The sequence below is a fragment of the Sinocyclocheilus rhinocerous genome, unplaced genomic scaffold, assembly GCF_001515625.1.
Source record: "Sinocyclocheilus rhinocerous isolate Xijiao unplaced genomic scaffold, SAMN03320098_v1.1 scaffold1802, whole genome shotgun sequence".
Classification (NCBI taxonomy): Eukaryota; Metazoa; Chordata; class Actinopteri; order Cypriniformes; family Cyprinidae; genus Sinocyclocheilus; species Sinocyclocheilus rhinocerous.
This window is the reverse complement of record NW_015654351.1, coordinates 851,161-869,211: the sequence shown is the minus strand read 5'-3', so window position 1 is coordinate 869,211 and position 18,051 is coordinate 851,161. Positions and strand designations below refer to the sequence as shown.

At 38.6% G+C, this 18,051-nt stretch overlaps 1 protein-coding gene across 1 annotated transcript in view; it reads right to left on the bottom strand.

Annotated features, from left to right (window-relative positions):
- The window catches only part of LOC107716993 (titin-like), a 161,854-nt gene that overhangs the window by 73,004 nt on the left and 70,799 nt on the right, over positions 1 to 18,051 (bottom strand). The window contains 45 exon segments of the mRNA XM_016523634.1: positions 631 to 936; positions 1,046 to 1,242; positions 1,355 to 1,460; positions 1,594 to 1,893; positions 2,203 to 2,502; positions 2,587 to 2,702; positions 2,792 to 2,978; positions 3,065 to 3,361; positions 3,459 to 3,746; positions 3,827 to 3,948; positions 4,048 to 4,225; positions 4,316 to 4,463; positions 4,550 to 4,701; positions 4,792 to 5,076; positions 5,164 to 5,278; positions 5,390 to 5,577; positions 5,663 to 5,965; positions 6,077 to 6,376; positions 6,452 to 6,721; positions 6,811 to 7,077; positions 7,164 to 7,288; positions 7,373 to 7,781; positions 7,869 to 8,147; positions 8,269 to 8,535; positions 8,870 to 9,136; positions 9,233 to 9,401; positions 9,795 to 10,054; positions 10,522 to 10,645; positions 11,319 to 11,461; positions 11,900 to 12,026; positions 12,183 to 12,322; positions 12,441 to 12,707; positions 13,203 to 13,469; positions 13,565 to 13,833; positions 13,934 to 14,058; positions 14,153 to 14,292; positions 14,390 to 14,653; positions 14,820 to 15,086; positions 15,308 to 15,574; positions 15,680 to 15,806; positions 16,216 to 16,355; positions 16,446 to 16,721; positions 16,840 to 17,109; positions 17,258 to 17,656; positions 17,802 to 17,852. Of these exon segments, the coding sequence (XP_016379120.1) occupies positions 631 to 936; positions 1,046 to 1,242; positions 1,355 to 1,460; positions 1,594 to 1,893; positions 2,203 to 2,502; positions 2,587 to 2,702; positions 2,792 to 2,978; positions 3,065 to 3,361; positions 3,459 to 3,746; positions 3,827 to 3,948; positions 4,048 to 4,225; positions 4,316 to 4,463; positions 4,550 to 4,701; positions 4,792 to 5,076; positions 5,164 to 5,278; positions 5,390 to 5,577; positions 5,663 to 5,965; positions 6,077 to 6,376; positions 6,452 to 6,721; positions 6,811 to 7,077; positions 7,164 to 7,288; positions 7,373 to 7,781; positions 7,869 to 8,147; positions 8,269 to 8,535; positions 8,870 to 9,136; positions 9,233 to 9,401; positions 9,795 to 10,054; positions 10,522 to 10,645; positions 11,319 to 11,461; positions 11,900 to 12,026; positions 12,183 to 12,322; positions 12,441 to 12,707; positions 13,203 to 13,469; positions 13,565 to 13,833; positions 13,934 to 14,058; positions 14,153 to 14,292; positions 14,390 to 14,653; positions 14,820 to 15,086; positions 15,308 to 15,574; positions 15,680 to 15,806; positions 16,216 to 16,355; positions 16,446 to 16,721; positions 16,840 to 17,109; positions 17,258 to 17,656; positions 17,802 to 17,852 (9,864 nt within the window).

Genomic DNA, 18,051 nt, shown 5'->3' with positions numbered 1-18,051 from the left:
GCAACTGTGCAGGTTTCTTTGTGAGGTTTGGTTAGCAGTGACTGAAACGCAGCTTTACACACAACTGCCTGTCTGCATGGAGAGGATCTTGAGACTCCAGTAGCTTCAAACACCTGTTTGCTGCTCAGCAGTGGCTTTTTTTTACCGCTGGTATTACAATACAGTTCATTTGTTTGCTTCCCACATAGTGAGGTAGATATGTGGGGGCGTGTTCGAACGAGCCGTTTTAGGTAGGTGTGGCTAACTCTTAACTTTTATAAAGAATATCTCTTTGGATTTGAGACTTTAGTCTTTGCAACTTTACAGATCTTCTTTATGCACCAAGAGCTTGTAACACTCTAAAGAGAAAGGAAAAAATGAAATCGCATCATATGACCCCTTTAATAATGTGGAACAACCTGGGTTTCCATTTACCTAAGAAGACCTGGCAAAATATTGAACAAACCTGTCTGAGATTGATACCAGTCATCTAAAAAGATGTGAAAAACAAAGCAAACAAAAATCTGACTCTTTATTGTACCGAAATCCTATTGATGTCACTTGCATAATAATTTGGAACACAGTGTATATACACACACACACAGACACTTATATACATTAATTCACAATGAATAACTGAATTGTACTTACAGTCAGGGTCTTTGGCAAAGACACCCTCTGAAATTTCAGAGGGATCACTGACTCCAATAGCATTGATAGCACGAACTCTAAGAACATATTTTTTCTCAGGAATGATGCCTTCCTCAGCCTTAAACCTGAGCTCTTTGACAGGACGAGCATTAATCCTCATCCACTTCTCAGTTCCAGCTTCTGACAGCTCAACATGGTAGCCTGTGACTGGACTTCCACCATTCTTTTCTGGAGCTTTCCATGTAATGTTGATGTGCTCTCTGCTGGCATCAACAATCTTGACTTCAAGCGGAGGAGAAGGTGGACCTAAAAATCCACATGAATCAATCCATATTATGGTGTGTACATAATCTTCTATCACTAGTGTTAGTGTTGTAAATTGCATGCTATGCAATTATGTATTGAGTTAACATACTTATGGGATCCTCAATGGTCATGATAACAGTAGGTTCACTTGGGTCACCAACTCCAGCTTCATTCTCAGCACGGACCTGGAACTGTACCTCAGAGCCTTCATCAACATCAGTCACCTTGTACTTGCATTCAGGGCCAGATGTCTTTCCAGACTTCACCCAGCGCGTGCCTACCTTCTCTTTCTTCTCAATAACATACCTATGAAAAGAATGATTCATAAGACTTTTTTTTGCCTTGAACACCACAAGCGTACACATCATTTTATTTGAAGTTTACACAACAAGTGTTTTATACTTAAAAATGTTCATACTTGGTTATGGGTCTTCCACCATCACTACTGGGTGGCTCCCATTTCAGGTCAACATGTCTCTTGGACACCTCAACAACAGTCAAAGCGTAGGGTGGTCCAGGGGTTGCTAGAAAGGACAAAAATGACTCATTTTAATGAAAACTCTCTCTTTTTCTCTCTCTCTCTCTCTCTCTCTCTCTCTCTCACACACACACATAAATATATAAAATAGCTACCGATAAAGATGTTGTTCAACTTACTGAAAGTGTCCTTGGCCAAAACAGAGTCCTCTAGTTCACAGAACTCGCTTACACCAACTGCATTCTCAGCAGCAACACGGAACACATAAAGAGAGCCTTCATTCAGTGGCGTGACAGTATACTTGGTTTCTTTCACTGTGGTATCCACAGCCTGCCAGGCTCTGCGTCTGACGTCTCTCTTCTCAACAACATAGTTGGTAATTGGAGAGCCACCATCACTATCTGGTTCAGTCCATTTCAGGTCACAGTTGATTTTAGTAATGTTAACCACCTCAAGCCAGCGTGGGGCATTTGGAGGATCTGTTGGAATGAGAATAACAAAAATAATATTATTGTTTACAGATCATTGCAGGTTGAATATAAAAATCAGAGAATGTATTAAAAATTGGGGTTTGATATTATGATAATATTCTGGTTAAACCATTATTAAAAAAAATGACACGCTTCAACTCGTATACATACAATTAAATGTCTTGCTTTTTGACATCTACAGTAGATACTGATATCTAGATACATTCTTGATGATATGATCTTGATATATATAATAGTTGCCTGTAATGACCATAATTATTAAACAAATCACTTATCGAATCTTCGGTAAACACTCACAGAGTCTCTCTTTGCAGACAACAGGGTCACTTGGGTCACTGGGTTCACTCTCTCCAGCAACATTGACGGCTTTGACTCTGAAAGAATACTCCTGCATCTCCATCAGACCCTTCAATAAATGCTCTGTTGTTGGCACATCCTCCGCTACACGAACCCATTCCTCAGTTCCACTCTTTTGAAGCTCAATTATGTAGGACTCAATCTTAGCCCCGCCATCATGCTCAGGTCTGGTCCACTGCAGGTCTGCTGAAGTCTTGGCAGTGTCTTTGATGAATGGTTTCCCAGGAGCCCAAGGAGGATCTAAAATAACAACAATTGAGATTCATGACTTCAAATGTTTATTATTTAATTGCCTTAACATTGAAAAATAAAACCATAACATACCAATTGGGTCTTTAATCAAAACTGGGTCAGTCTCAGCACTTGGCTTTCCTGGTCCTGCAAGATTCTCAGCCAAAACACGGAACTTGTACTTCTTCTTTGTTGGCAAACCTTTCACCCTGAAAAGGTGACATTAATTTGAGACTTTCTAGAGTTTTGCACTACCGTCACCATTTAAATTCAGACACAATGAAAAGGATTATCCTACCTGTACGATGTGTCCTTAACTGGCAGCTTGTTACATCTGATCCATTTGTCAGTCTCCGGATCAAACCTCTCAACCCAGTAACCAGTGATGGGGCTTCCACCGTCTTCATCAGGCTCATACCAAGTCAGAGTTACAGCATCCTTTGTGATATCAGAAGGCTGAACCCTGGTTGGTGCCCCAGGAGTATCTGAGTGACAGAGAAAGATAATTAATTTTGTAAATAAATAAATACATACATACATACATGTATTATATAGTGAGCTGTATGCTTACCAAATGAATACTTTGCAACAATAGGCACATGCTCTGCAGGTGTCCCAATGCCATACTGGTTCTCAGCAGATACTCTAAAGACATACTCCTTCATGGGAATGAGTTTGGAGGCTTTGAAAACAGTTTGTTTGATTGTAGCAGACAGTTTCTGCCACTCTTCTTTATCTGTGGGTCTCATCTCCACAATGTAATTGGTTACTGGTGAGCCACCATCATCTCTGGGGGCATTCCAGGCCAGACAGCAGGATTCATTGGTGATTTCAGAGATATCAAAAGCAGCTGGAGGGCCAGGTTTGTCTGTTTTTCAACATAATGACAAGACATTAACATTATATTTATAATCACCTCTGATTTCTTTAATTTGATTATGCTGAAATGACAGAAAGCACCATACCAAGAATGTTGACATCAACAGTTGCAGTGGCACGGCCACTAGTGTTGACTGCCTCAATGATATAGGTGGCTGTGTCAGATCTGGTTGTGTTTGTAATGGAAAGTGTGGAATGGCCAGGTTTTGTGTCGATGGTAATCCTATCATCTGGTTTCAGGACATGGTCAGCCTTTGTCCATTTTACTCTTGGCTCTGGCTTGCCAAGCACATCAACAGGCAGGTCAATCTTAGTGCCAGCCCTAGCCGTTAAGCCTGCTAGAAGCTTTACATCCAGCTGGATTTCTGGTGGCTCTGTAATATAATAAAATGTTAATATATAGTGAATTCTAACTATTATTTAACTATTATACTGGTGGACCTAGATCACTAACCTTTAGGATCTACAGCCAGTATCTCATCTGTAGCCTTGCATGGTCGGCTGGCTCCAAGTCTGTTCACTGCTCTTACACGGTAGGCATACCACTGACCTTCAGTAAGACCAGTCACCTGGAACCTGGGATACGTATAATGATAACGATTAAAGATATATCTGAATAATTATTAAACACACTCTGTTCCATTACAGGGATGCTCATGAAGAATCACCACTCACTTAAGTTCAGGTATGGGATCTCCACAGGCTTCCCATTTGTCAGTGCCACGCTGGCATTTATCAACAATGTAGCCCTTGACAGTAGCACCACCATCATATCTGGGAGGTTCCCAGAGCAGGAAGATGCTCTTTGCTGATTTGTCTCTCCATTTCAGGTTCTCAGGAGGGTCAGGCACAGCTGTATTTCAAAGAAGTTTCATTCACTGTCAAACTGTTCTTTAATTCATACCCCTCAAACTAAAAGAGTTTAACACTTTTTAAGACGTACTGGCTGGGGAGGACACATTCACGGGTTCATCAATGTATGCTGGCTCTCCTGGTCCACATTTGTTGTAAGCAATAACACTGAACAGGTACTCCTTGCCCTCAATGACATCTGTGACAGTGTACTCGAAGTCCTGTACGCCTGACATCACCTGAAGAGTAGATGTTTTGAACCTAAATGTTTCAATATGTACAATGTACATATACTGTAAACAAGTAACTGTTAAAAAACGCTCACCTTAACCCAGGTCTTGCGGGAAACCTCTCTTTTCTCTACATTGTACCCACTTACAGGGCTGCCTCCATCATAATCTGGTGCTTCCCACATTAGATGCACATGATGTCTGGTCACCTCTGCAACTTTGAAGTCTTTGGGTGCACTTGGACATGCTGAAAGATGCAAAAATGGGATTGTACATGAATTACTGTGTAAAAACAACAACATCGTAGGAGAATATAGTAGAAAGAAAATTTGCATACCAATAACATTGACTTCGATCTCTCCAGAGACAGATGTCACATCATTCTCCAATTGTAATGTGTACGTTCCTTTGTCTGGACGCACACTTGGAGCAACAATCAGTTCGGTGTATGTAGGCTTTGTAACCATGGAAACACGGTCACCTGCAGTGAGCTCTTTGTCACCAAATGTCCACTTGGGTTTTGGCACAGGATATCCCGTAATGGGAGCTCGGATGACAAAAGCATTGGGAACAATGACTTCTAGACCATTCTTGAACCCACTGAGGTCCATGGTGGGACCCACTAAAGGTGGAAAAGGAAATTTACACATTTAAACTTATGTGCGTGTATATTTTTACCTGTCTTTAAGGGAAATTTAAAATGGCTTACCATGAGGATCGTCAGCCAAAAGTGGCCCAATTGCATCAGCTGGATCAGAAATGCCAGCAGCATTTTCTGCACATACTCTGTAGTGATACTTCTGACCAAACTTAAGTCCAGAAACCTTAATGTAGGATGTAGGATACATAAATAAACACATAAAACAAAAGAATCTTTTCATATGACGATAAATTTTGTTAAATCCAAAACACAAGACTTAAACAACATGACATACCCTGTAGTAAAGGTCAGGGCAAAGCCTAGCGTTACATCTCAGCCACTTGTCAGAACCATCCTCACACTTCTCAATGATGTAGCCTGTAATCATACTGCCTCCATTGCTGATGGGTGTTTCCCATGACAGCTGAACTGAGTCTTTGGTCTGATTTGTGTAGTTGAAGTTTAGAGGTGGACTTGGCCTCTCTGTAATAGGAGACAAAATTGAATGTTTCACACTGACTTTTGCAACAACTCAAGACATAGCGAGCAAAATATAAACCCTACTAACCAATGGGATCCATGATCTTCACTGGATCTGTGGCAGCGCTTGGCTGGCCAATTCCAGCTTTGTTCTCAGCACTGACCCTAAAGATGTACTCCTTGTTTTCAACAACATCATTGAGTGTGGCTGTGCGATCCTCAGCTTTGACCACCATAGCAGGCTCCCATTTCACAGAGGTTCTGTCGCGTAGTTCAATGATATAAGATGTGATCTCAGATCCCCCATCAAAAAGTGGTGGTTCCCAGGAAACTGTGGCACCAAACCGATTGACAACTCCAACCATAACCTTCTGAGGTGCATCAGGCACATCTGTTAGAAGCAGAAGAATAATTTAAAAATATTTTTAAGACAATATAAAATTAGTTGTTACATTCTTAACTCGTACCAGAAAATAAAGCAATAAACTGAAGCATAGCTCACCAAATTTGTTTTTGGCTTGAACAGCCTCATCAGTAGTAACGGTTTCTCCATTTCCAACTCTATTGCGAGCACATACACGGAAGAAATACATGTTGTCTCTCTGCAATCCACCAACACAGTACTCTGGAATGTCGGCACGGTCTGTGGCCATTGTCCAGGTCTTGCGTTTGACGTCTCGTCTCTCAACCACATAAGCCAAGATCTTGCTTCCACCATCACTTTCAGGTTCTTCCCAAGCAAGGCTTACCTCACCATCAGCAGTGTCAACAACATGCAGGTTCTTCACAGGTCCCGGAACATCTACAACACCACTTTTATTAGACATCCAGAACAGTTAAATTGTCTGTAAATCATCTAGTTTGATTTCCTACTTACCAATGACATCGAGATTAATGAAAGCCTCTCCTGTTCCATGTTTGTTCTTGATGACAATCTTGTAACGACCCTGGTCTGACTTCTTAGGGTCCTTCAGCCTGTACTCTGTCCTTTCATTGGATGTGTCAATGTTTTGCCCAGGTAGGCTGATGTCATGGTAAAACCATTCTGCCTCAGCACGAGGATAAGCATCATAGGGTACCGTCATGACAAAAGGCTTTCCAGCATCTGTTACAAGGTTCTGATCTGTAGTCTTGATCTTTGGAATAGCTGTAAAGAAAGGTATAAGACATTAACAAAAGTATCCCTTTGTATGAAAACCAAAGCAGCAGTAATAGTATGGAAACACTGTATCATACCTGCAAGCTCAAGCTTGGCTCTGGCATCCTTCTCCTTGGCAACAATTCTGTATTCTCCCTGATCACGGGGCCTGATCTCACAGACCTGCAATCTATGAACTTTGCCCTCACTGATCATCTGGTATTTGTCACCCTGGACAATGATCATGTTGTTCCTCATCCATTTGACCTCAACTCTGTCCTTATTTAGTTCAGCCTCAAACACAATATCTGATCTTGGAGGCTCAAATACATCTGTGGGTGGCCTGACAATTTCCACTGGAATCTCTGTTGAAGGAAGAGAAGAAAGACGACATTAGCAAATCAAATTATCAGGCTATAAAAATAACAGGAACAGGCTGGGGAAAAAATACCTTCAACAAAGAGACATGCCCTTGTCCTTTTGTCTTCCACTCCACAGGCATATTCACATTCATCATCTGGTCTGCACTCTTTGATTACAAGCTTGCATTCTTTTCCATCTTTTTCCATATGATGTCTGAAAAAAAAAAAGAGATCATGACTATTAGCAAACATTTTTTACATTATTACAGAGTACTTTGTTTCATGGTTCAAAACTCACCTTGGTCCTTCTCTGATTTCACGTCCGTTCCTGTACCATTTAACATGGGCTTTTTCTTTAGATAATTTGCAAGTGAACTCGGCATCCTCAAATTCAGTGATGGTTTGATCTCTGAGCTGAGCGGTGAAGTCAGTGGGTGCCTCACTAATGATCAGTTCTGCTGTGGACTTATCCGTGCCAGCAACTACACTGTATTCACCCTCATCTGCAAGGCTGCAGTCCTTAATGGTCAGAGCGTGCTTGTCCTTGTCCACACGATACAGAATGCGTTTGCTGAAAGTGATCTCTTGACCGGCCTTCATCCACTGGACTGTCACATTAGGTCTGTTCACTTTGCAAGCGAAAGTAATGGTCTTCTTTTCCTCTATTTCACAGTCCTCTAGTGGCTCAATGATCTTGAGGGCTTCCTCTGAGATACAAAAAATGTCTATCAGCATTGTACACATGAAAAAAAAATACACATGGTATAAAAGACAGACATATAATAACAACGCACCTAGTACAATGACGTTAGCAGAGCACTTGTCCTGCTCTCCGCGTTGGTTAGTCAGTGTAATGGTATAGCTGGCTTTATCTGACTTCTCTGCAGCTTTTATTCTCAGAGAGAACACAGTGTCTCTCTGAACCATGACAAACTTGCTGCTCTCAAACATTGTCTCATTGTTCTTCAGCCATTTGGCTTTAGCTCCCTCTGAGTTCACCTCGCAGTTAAGAACAATCTCTTGTCCTTCCTTTACTTGGGTATCCTTGATGGGAGTGATTATCCTCAGTTTTTCTAATGAGACAAGTAATGGTACCCATATTTAGTTCAGTTTAATATGACAATTCAGAATGAAACATTTGAAGACCTTTACAGAAATATATACTAACAACAACAACAACAACAAAAAACTTACCAATCACCAACAAGTCTGCTGAAGCCTTTACAGAGCCAATGTGGGCAGTGAATGCACCCTCATCTTTTACCTCGCAGTTTTTGACAATGAGTGCCCTCCTCTTGCCATCACTGACAATTTCATACTTATCATCAGTTGTAAGTTCTTTGTCTCCTTTGAACCATTTGACTTCATAATTTTCCTTAGACACTGAGCAAACAAACTCAGCCTTTTCGCCCTCAACAGCCTCTTGGTTTTGGGGCCTGGCAATGAACTCAGCTGCCAATTCTAAAGCAATAAAGAGACTCAATTTTAGGTAAATCAATGCCTAATTAAATTATCAGTGTGATTATTTAGTGCATCATGATTCCCACACCTTTTGACCAATAAACTTGAATTTCGAAAACAATTTTAAAGAAATTGCACTCAATAAGAGCAAACAAAATATTTAATAGCTAGAAATCTATATATTAATTTTAGAAAATTCCATGACTTTTCCAGGCCTGGAAATCACAATTTTAAAATTCTTTGCTTTTCTAGGTTTTACATGACCATGGGAACCCCGAGCTAGTAGGACTTTAATATAACAGCGAGTTTGAAACAATCTAAGCTTAAAACTTACCACTGATCTTTAGAGTTCCTTTTGTTTCTGAAGCAGGCAGTTTGCACTGGTACTCGCCAGCATCATCCATACGCAGGTCCTGTATAATGAGAATTCTCTTTCTCCCATCTGCAACATGTTCATATCTACCACCCTCTGGGATCTCCTGGTCACCCTTGTACCATGTAACCTCCGCACTGGGTTTGGAGACCTCACAAATCATCTTAATACTGTCGGTTTCTGTGCCCTCAACATTGGACAGGTTCTTTGTGAATCTATCTTCCTCCTCTGCCAGGCAAAAGGAATTATCATTAATGTCTTTATTTTTAGTTTGATTTTAGAACAATGAACATTTTTTAGAACAATGGCTGAAACAAAACTTACCGACAACTGTCAGCATTCCAGAGGATTTGGATGTCCTTGCATCACATTCATATTCTGCTTCATCATCAAATACTGCCTTGCTGATGATGAGAATACGCTGTAATCCCTTGGCAATAATCTCATACTTTTTGCCTCTTCTGATCTCAGCGCCATCTTTGAACCAGCGAACCTGTGCAACAAACAGTTATGAATCAATCCACTCTTTTTTCGTCAGATTTTGTGTGCATACTGTTTTTAAGTAAAAGAAAGACATTTTAAATACTACGAAATTCTAGAAATCATGCAAATATTTTAGCTCAGTTTTCACTCAAATTGCCATGCTAATAATATAATTTGTAATTAAAACAATTGCATTAAATTTAAAATGTAAATCATTCACAGCTTTGCTAGTAGTCTCAGACCTCTGGACTCTGTAAAAACTCTTGACTCTGTTACTGTATTGGCATGGAGCTGAAAAAAAAAAAAATATATATATATATATATACATTTGCTTTATACAAATGATTTGTGTTATTTTATGTCTTTAGTTGGCCTTATTCAAGTTTTTTAACTTACGTTCAACATTTAAGAAAGCAGATGTCTTGAACTCCTTTGCATCACAGGTATATGTCTTGGAATCATCAAGGCTACAGTCCTTGATGATCAGTCTCCTTATGCGTCCCTCAGCCACCATCTCATACTTCTTGGTTTTACGGATTTCCTGTCCGTCTCTGAACCACTTCACGTCAGCCTTCTCCCTGGACAGTTCACACTCCAGAATGGCTGTGGCTTCCTCCTCAACATTCTGGTCCTCCAAGGGCTTGGTGAACTCAACTGGTGGCTCTGTGATATGTAATGTGGTAATTTGAAACCATAAGCAATCTCTATATATGCCTATATTTTCTATCCAATAGGAATACAGGTGTTCTAGGGTTATTACAGTACACTTATACTGCAATCATAATCATACTACAATCATAAAATCATTGTTCCTTGAAATAAAATGAATGTTAAATAATATAAATAAGATTAAATATAAAAAATAATAATATTATATTATTATAATATCATTAATTATTATAATATAATATAATACAAAACTAATAAAATAACGAAAACTACAATAATAATTAATAAAAACTATACAGACAAAATAAAAACTAGCTATGGGAATACACAACAAAATTACTAAAACTAAAAATTAAAAATATTAAAATAAAAACTAATTAAAAATATTAATAATAAATATAATATTATGTCAATGATACTACAATAACAATGGGGTGTTTATTTATTTAAAAAAAACATACCATTCACAGTAAGTTTGGCCTGGGTCACAAAGTCCTTTGCAGTAAGTTTCACTTCCCCAGCCTCTGTCATCTTGACATCTCTTACAGTCAGAGAATGCAGTCTTCCTTCTGCTCTGGTGACCACCTGCATAAAACAGTGTGGGATAGTTTTTTAGACTGAGTGGTTTTATCAAATGCTCTTTTTTCACATTTTTACTATATAAACTGAAAGCAAAGGAAAAATTAAGTAAATGGCAAAATCAACAAAAATGAGTAAGTGCCTTTAAATAATAAAACAAACCTCTTTCTTAGTTATCTGTTTAATTAAAGCTATGTAAAAACAACAAATGCATTGTTAGTATATATATATATATATATATATATATGTTATAAATAATTACATAAGAAGCATATTTCCTTTTAATCAAACATTACAATTAAAGAGATATATATTTTATGAAATGTCTAAATGATTATGAAGTTCACTATACCACCACTTCAACAACACTCTTGAAGCAGTTAAAAATAACCAGAAGGGCGCCTGCAGGGCAGAATGGCCCAGCGTTATCTCAAAACTTTGAGCAAATACTGCTGGAAGTATTTATATAAAGACTTTTCACTTGCAATTGTCACCCTAAGACAACAAAATATACATACTATGTGTGTGTACTGTATAGTTAACCTATAGTCTGTTGTAAAAGTATAGCATCATAGCGAATCACAATGTAATCAATGAAAATCCAGACAGGAACAAAACTAAATTTATGATGCTCAAATGAACAATTAAATCTAACAAAATATAAAGCAAAGAATCTCACCCTGTCACTTGGCTCCATCTTTGTTGGGCCAACGAACCATTCAACCGGAATATCTTCATATGAGAGCTCACAGTCAAAGGTAGCAGTCTCTCCAGCAGTGACAGTGACATCCCGCAGAGGTCGCAGGAGGCCAATTGTGCGTGCTTTAGAAGAGGAAATGGACATCTTTAATAATAACAAGAGACTATCCTACTACTACAATTTTTCATTGTTCTCTATCACTAAGTCACAATTTGCAGTCAGAAGGACTATTCAAATTGACACAGGATCCTATATCATTAGCATATTGAGATTCCATGCACTGCCTGTGGTCAGATAAACTAGGAGGCATGTTTCAGCTCTGCCAATAACCCCCACCCTTTCCTGATAAGATATGGGGCTTCTAAAATAGTCTTGAGCCCTGATTGGCTGTTGACTAATCCCAAGTTATCTGTAAGTTTTTTTTTTCAGTGAAACAAGAATGCAGGTTGGTTTGTTAGCCAATGTAAAAAAAAAAATGTTGCACAAGTAGGTTATTTTTGTTCTGAAAAATAATAATGGCTCTTAATGCTTATTTTTTATTCACTTATGAGGATTCTCACCTTTAACTCTGAGCTGAGCACTTGATTTAGCGTTAGCAGCACTGAAGTCCACACCACCAGCCATATCCATGCGAACATTGTAAAGGATAAGCATGTGCTTGGTGCCTTCCTCCTTAATTTCACAGTCCTGAATAAAACAAACACATTTATTTGGGGCTGAAAATATTGACATAATATGAAAACAATATATAAAAAAATATTTATATAAAATTATATATATAATGTATGTGTGTGTGTGTGTGTGTGTGTGTGTATAAAAACATTCATTTCAGGAATCCCTTACGGCAGACTGGTGCAGGGCATCTTCTTTGAGTTTCCAGTTACCATGAACATCCTCCTCAGAGATTTCTGTCTCAAAGCGAGCAGTCTCTGTCTCTGTGACCTCCACGCTGTACAGTGGACGGACCATTTTAATATCACGTTCTGCAAAGAACAGGAGAGAGGCAAAGTTATAGATGTTCATAATAATTTGATACATTTTAATCTATTAATCTATATATGGATTAATAAAACAAACATAAAATACATTAAAAATACATACCTTCAATGTTGAGCTTAGCAGCTGTTTTGTCAGAGACACAGTCGCACACATATTCACCAATGTTGGCCTTCTCTGCCTTCTTCACTGTCAGGATACGTTTCTTTCCATCAGCCTTGATGAGGACGTTCTTAGAGGGAGTGATTTCCTTGCCGTCTTTCAACCATTTCACCTGAGCAGATGATTTGCTCACTTCGCACATCAGGACAACCTCATCCTTCTCAACTGCAGTGTAGTCCTGTAACTTGGTGGTGAAGTAAGCTTCTCCCTCTGTTGATATAGAGGAGGGCATTAAGTTTTTAAACATGATTTACCACAAAAAGGCCCTGTATGTAATACACTAAAAATTGAACCCACATAGGGTGACAAAGTTATTTTCTCTACGGACTAGTTAGCCAACATATTTAGCTTCCTCTATTTTAAGAGCTCTGTCATCCACCTCATATTTCTTGTTCTTCTGAGTGAATGATGTTTTCATTTTCTTACTCTTGAGCTTTTAGTTGTCTATCAAATTATTTATGCTCACCATAAAATTAATTCTGAATCTCCTCAGATTGCAATTTTCACAGAAGTTTGTAAGTAGAAGTTTTGGAACAAAGTTACTAGATGGTGCCAATTAGCTATTGTAACTTGTATTGGTATAAAAAAGAGAGACTGCAGAGTGATACAATAGACATGAAAGCAGCACCAATGTACTGTCAAGAACAGTAGTCAGTTATACTAAAGTCATTATAAAATGTATTAGAAAGCATTTTAAACACTTACCAAGCACAGTGAGCATTGCTTCAGAGCTTTTACCAAGGGCCTCAACTTTAATTAGAGAAGTGTCATCAATAGACACCTCTTTGAAGGACAGAGTATGGATCTTGCCATCCTCGGACAAGTGCACCACTTTGCTTGGATGCAAACGCACATCATTCTTGTACCAGGTGACTTGAATCTTCTCATGAGAGAGTTCAATCCTGAATTCTGCAGTCTCACGCTCTTTAACGGTGACATCTTTAATGGGTCTGACAAACTCAAGACGGATACCTGAGTAGAACGATAAATGCAGATCAGAAAAAATTTATCAGAAAAAAATCTAAAAGGAAATGTGATTACTGTGCAATCAAATTTTTTTTCATTACCCTGAATAACAAGTTTGGCTGATGTCCTCTTGTCCTCAGCCTCAAACATGTACTTAGCCTCATCCTCATAGGCAGCAGATTTGACCACTAAAATGTGTCTTTTCCTTTCTGCGAGGATTTCAAACTTTTCGTCAGCCTTCAACTCCTGAGATCCCTTTAGCCAACGGACGACCTTAGCCTCTCTTGACAGTTCAATTTCAAATCTTGCATCATCTTTCTCATAGACTTGTACATCGTTCAAAGGCATTACAAAAGAAATGGGCAAATCTATGACAAAGGTGAACAGAAAGATTCGATCAGACGGGAAGAATTACCTTGAATTACCTTTTCATTAATAGTTTTTTTTTAAAGTACATGCATATATACACTTTCACTTTAAGATTTGCAGAACACTTAGCATTCGCTCCCTGGAAGACCACCTCTCCAGATTGGGAAACTTTGCAGTTGAAGAGTGTTAATGTGTGTTTTGCACCATCCTCAATAATCTCAACATCCTGTTAGCAAAAAACACATGAGAAAAAATATCAATTATCTTGCTACATGTTTATGCAAGATGTTTACTGAATTTATTGATGCAGCTGTGCTCACAGGTGAAGAGGACAAGACTTCGCCCTTCAGTTTCCATTGGCCATGGACATCATCTTCAGAGATTTCCACCTCAAAACGAGCCGTCTCACCATCAAAGAGCTCAACACCATACATGGGTCGCACCACTTTGATGTCACGAGCTGGAATTAAAAATATTTTATTAAGAACAAAATTAACAAGTAAAACCCACTTGAAACCCTGTTATTACATTTTAGGAATATAACCTTAATTACTGACCTTCAATGTTCAAGTTGGCCGAAGTCTTGTCTGTTCCACAGTCGCAAACATATAATCCTTTGTCTTTGTTCTCAACTTTCTTAAGATTGAGTATTCTTCGTTTGCCTTCAACTTTCATGGTCACCATCTTGGAGGCTTTAATTTCAATTTCATTCTTGAACCATTTCACAGGAACATCTCTACTGAGCTCGCAGTCAAATGTGACTTCATCTTTTTCAACTGCGGTGTAATCTTGCAACTTGGTGGTGAAATTTGCATCACCCTCTGTAAAAACAGGTTGCTGTGTTAATATTCAGAAACTAAAATACGAGTAGTAACCTACATAAAAAGGTTTTGTTGTAATGCAAAAATGAGACAATGAGGAGGGAAACAAGATTAGGTGCAGCTGATCAAATAAATGTGAAAAACGGTGAAATACAGGTAAAATTACCTATTACGAGCAGTTTAGCCATCGTGGATATTCCTTTAGCCTCTGCTTTTATTAGGCAAGTATCATCTAGTGATACTTCCTTAATTTCTAGTATATGTTTCCTTCCCACCACGCTGGTGAACACGGTTCTGCTTGGGTGCACTTTTATTTCATTTTTGTACCATGTCACGGCGACATTCTCATGAGAGAGTTCAAGCTCAAATAAAGCTGTTTTACCTTCCTTCACAGTTAGGTCCTTTAATGTTGAGGTGAAGTTCAGCCTCATACCTACGACATTTGTTCAGTGCATAACAAATGACTATGGGTGCAATAAATGAATATACTACAAACTTGAAAATTAGTGAATTTATTAGAAAATGTGAATTTATTAGCAACTGTGTTGTTTTCTATTTGCTATTTGTTAGACTATTAATTAATAAACACCCTTGTTAAATTTTGTCAAAGTATTTTGACCAACACTTCACTAACCAAGATGATAACCGACTTACCCTCTACCATCAGTTTTGCTTTTGATGATTTGCCCAAGACCTCAATACTGTATTCACCCTCATCCTCAAAGCCACAGTTATTTATAATGAGTATGTGTTTCTTTCCGTCATCAATGATTTCATACTTATTTCCTTGTGTAACAATATCAGAACCCTTAAGCCAAATCACTTTAGGCACATCCTTATTGATGGAGCACTCAAACTTTGCCTGTTTCTTTTCATACACAGTAACATCCTTCAAAGGGACTGTGAACTCCATTTCCAACTCTGGTAGGCATGAATGAACATTGTCCATATTGTCACTCATCTGCATTTGTAGATTTGAATTTACATTTTCTTATGCTTTTAAAAAGACATTCATTCTTCTCTTACCTTTTACTGTGAGCATAGCACTTGTCACAGCATTCAGAGCTTGGTATGTAACTTCACCAGCTTGATCAAGCTGAATGTTTTTGATAGTAAGGAATCGTTTTGTTCCCTCAGATCTGATGTCACATGTCTAAAATAGAAGAAAATTGTGAATCAGCTAATTTTTTGAACGATGTGCTATAAATAAATTACATACCGATATTAATACTGTTCAGTAGAAAATTGTACTTCTAGATGCTTTTGGTGTAAATACTTATGTCATCTTAATTGTGATCCGCATTGTGTTTTGTGTGTGTGTGGCAATAAAGAATATATGTATTATAAAACTGACTTAAATCATCTAAAAAGATATCACCCTCTTAAATAGCTTTACATGGATAGCTATTTTTAATTACATCTCCAAATGGGTAGAGTGGTTATTTAACTACTGAAATTATAACTAGTTTGTAGCTTGGGAAGCCTCAGTTTCAAAGTAGCTTCCCCAAAACTGGGGATGATTAATGTTTTAGGACACCTGAGGGGTTTGAATAAGGTCTTACCGGTGATCTTGTCAGAACCTGTCCTTTAAGTTTCCATTCTCCAGGCACATCATCCTCTGAAATTTCAGTATCAAAGTTGGCCTCCGTTTTCTCAACCACCTCTACACTAGCAAGAGGCTTCAAGATCTCAGCTTCACGCTCTGAATAGAGATTAAAAGGTTTATACACAACATTTTCAGATGGTCATATATGCAGAAATCAACAGTCCTCAGATGGCGATGCTGTTTTACCTCCAAGTGTTAGTTTTGCTGCATATCTGCGGCCTTCAACCTCCACAGCGTACTCAGCGATGTCATCAGGCTGGGCATTTTTAATTGTAAGAGAGATATCTTTACCCTCCTTCTTCACCTCAGTCTTATCTGTAGGCTCATTAGGGATTTCATCGTTACCCTTGTACCACTTCCAGTTAGGGGTGTCCTTGAAGAGCTCGCCTTTGAATGCAGCAGTGGCCTTAGGTTTCACATGCTGGTCCCGCAAAGGTTTCACTAACCAGTCTCTAACAATTTCTGTTGAATACATACATGGGTAAATTCACACACCGGCTCTAAATTCACCAAAGAAGACATATAATCATCTATCAAACTATTTAGGAAGCTGTGAAGGTTAAAAAGATCAAATACATACCAATAACCTTGACATTAGTTTGAGTTTTGATGTTTTCACACTCGCATGTGTAAACACCAGCATCATCATCATTCGCATCCTGGATTGTGATGGCACGCTGTAGCCCAATAACATTGATTTGAATTTTGCCAGGAATTTCCTTTATCTCTTGTCCGTTCTTCTTCCAGACCACATCTCTGTCCTTGCTCAACTCACAGGTCAAATACATTGGCTGGCCCTTAAGCACGGAGGTCTCTTCTTCCAGATTCTTTGTGAATTTCACAGGTAATTCTATATGAAACGATAGAAGAAATGCCACTTGTAACAATCATACATTATTAGTACCAACATATTAAAATTAATGGCCTTTAGAGGCGACGCCATATTCATTTTTTTATATGAATAGAAAGGATGCTTTGAGAATAGCAGTCATGAATACCTTCTACAACAAGTTTAGCTGTTGAGGTCTTCTCCTTGTTGCCAAGCTTTGCAACACATGTGTACTCTCCAGTGTCTGAAAGCTGAACATCAATGATAGCCAGTTTGCGGTCTTTTCCATCAGATGTGAATTTGTGCTTTGGACTCTCCCTTAGATTGCTTCCATCTTTCATCCAGGTGGTGATAGCAGTAGATGGAGAGATATGGCACTCAAATACAGCAGAGGAGCCAATGGACTCAGCCTCCTGTAACACAATGTCTTGGAGCTCCTTCACAAACTTCAAGGGGACAGCTTTGAGCTGGAAACCAAATGGTGATTCTCCTGGAGGCTTGTCACCTCCACCACCAGGTTTCAGCCCTCTACCCCTTCCAGCATCACCAGGAGATGGAGTTTGTCTTGCTACAATAAAAAAGAAAAAATGTTACATTTCTGATCACACAAAAGTTTCACCATTTTAAATGATTCTTTTGTAACTTTAAAATTAACATATGCACTGTAACATTACAAATGCATATTACACATGTACTGTATATTACGAACGTACGTCTAAGTCCTCTGCCTCTGCCTGGAGCTGGCTCCTCCTTTGGTTTTCCATCTGTTTGAAATATTGTTATACTATTAAGCAAGGCTTGAAATGGTAAAACTGCAAAGGATCTGAAATGATTGGTTAATAAATTATACACAAATGATATAATATATGTGAGCATTTTAAAGACAAAGACAATAAAACAAGTTTGAAAAACAGCCCAGGACAAATGACACCCACAACGAAAATGATGAATAAAGACGAAGGA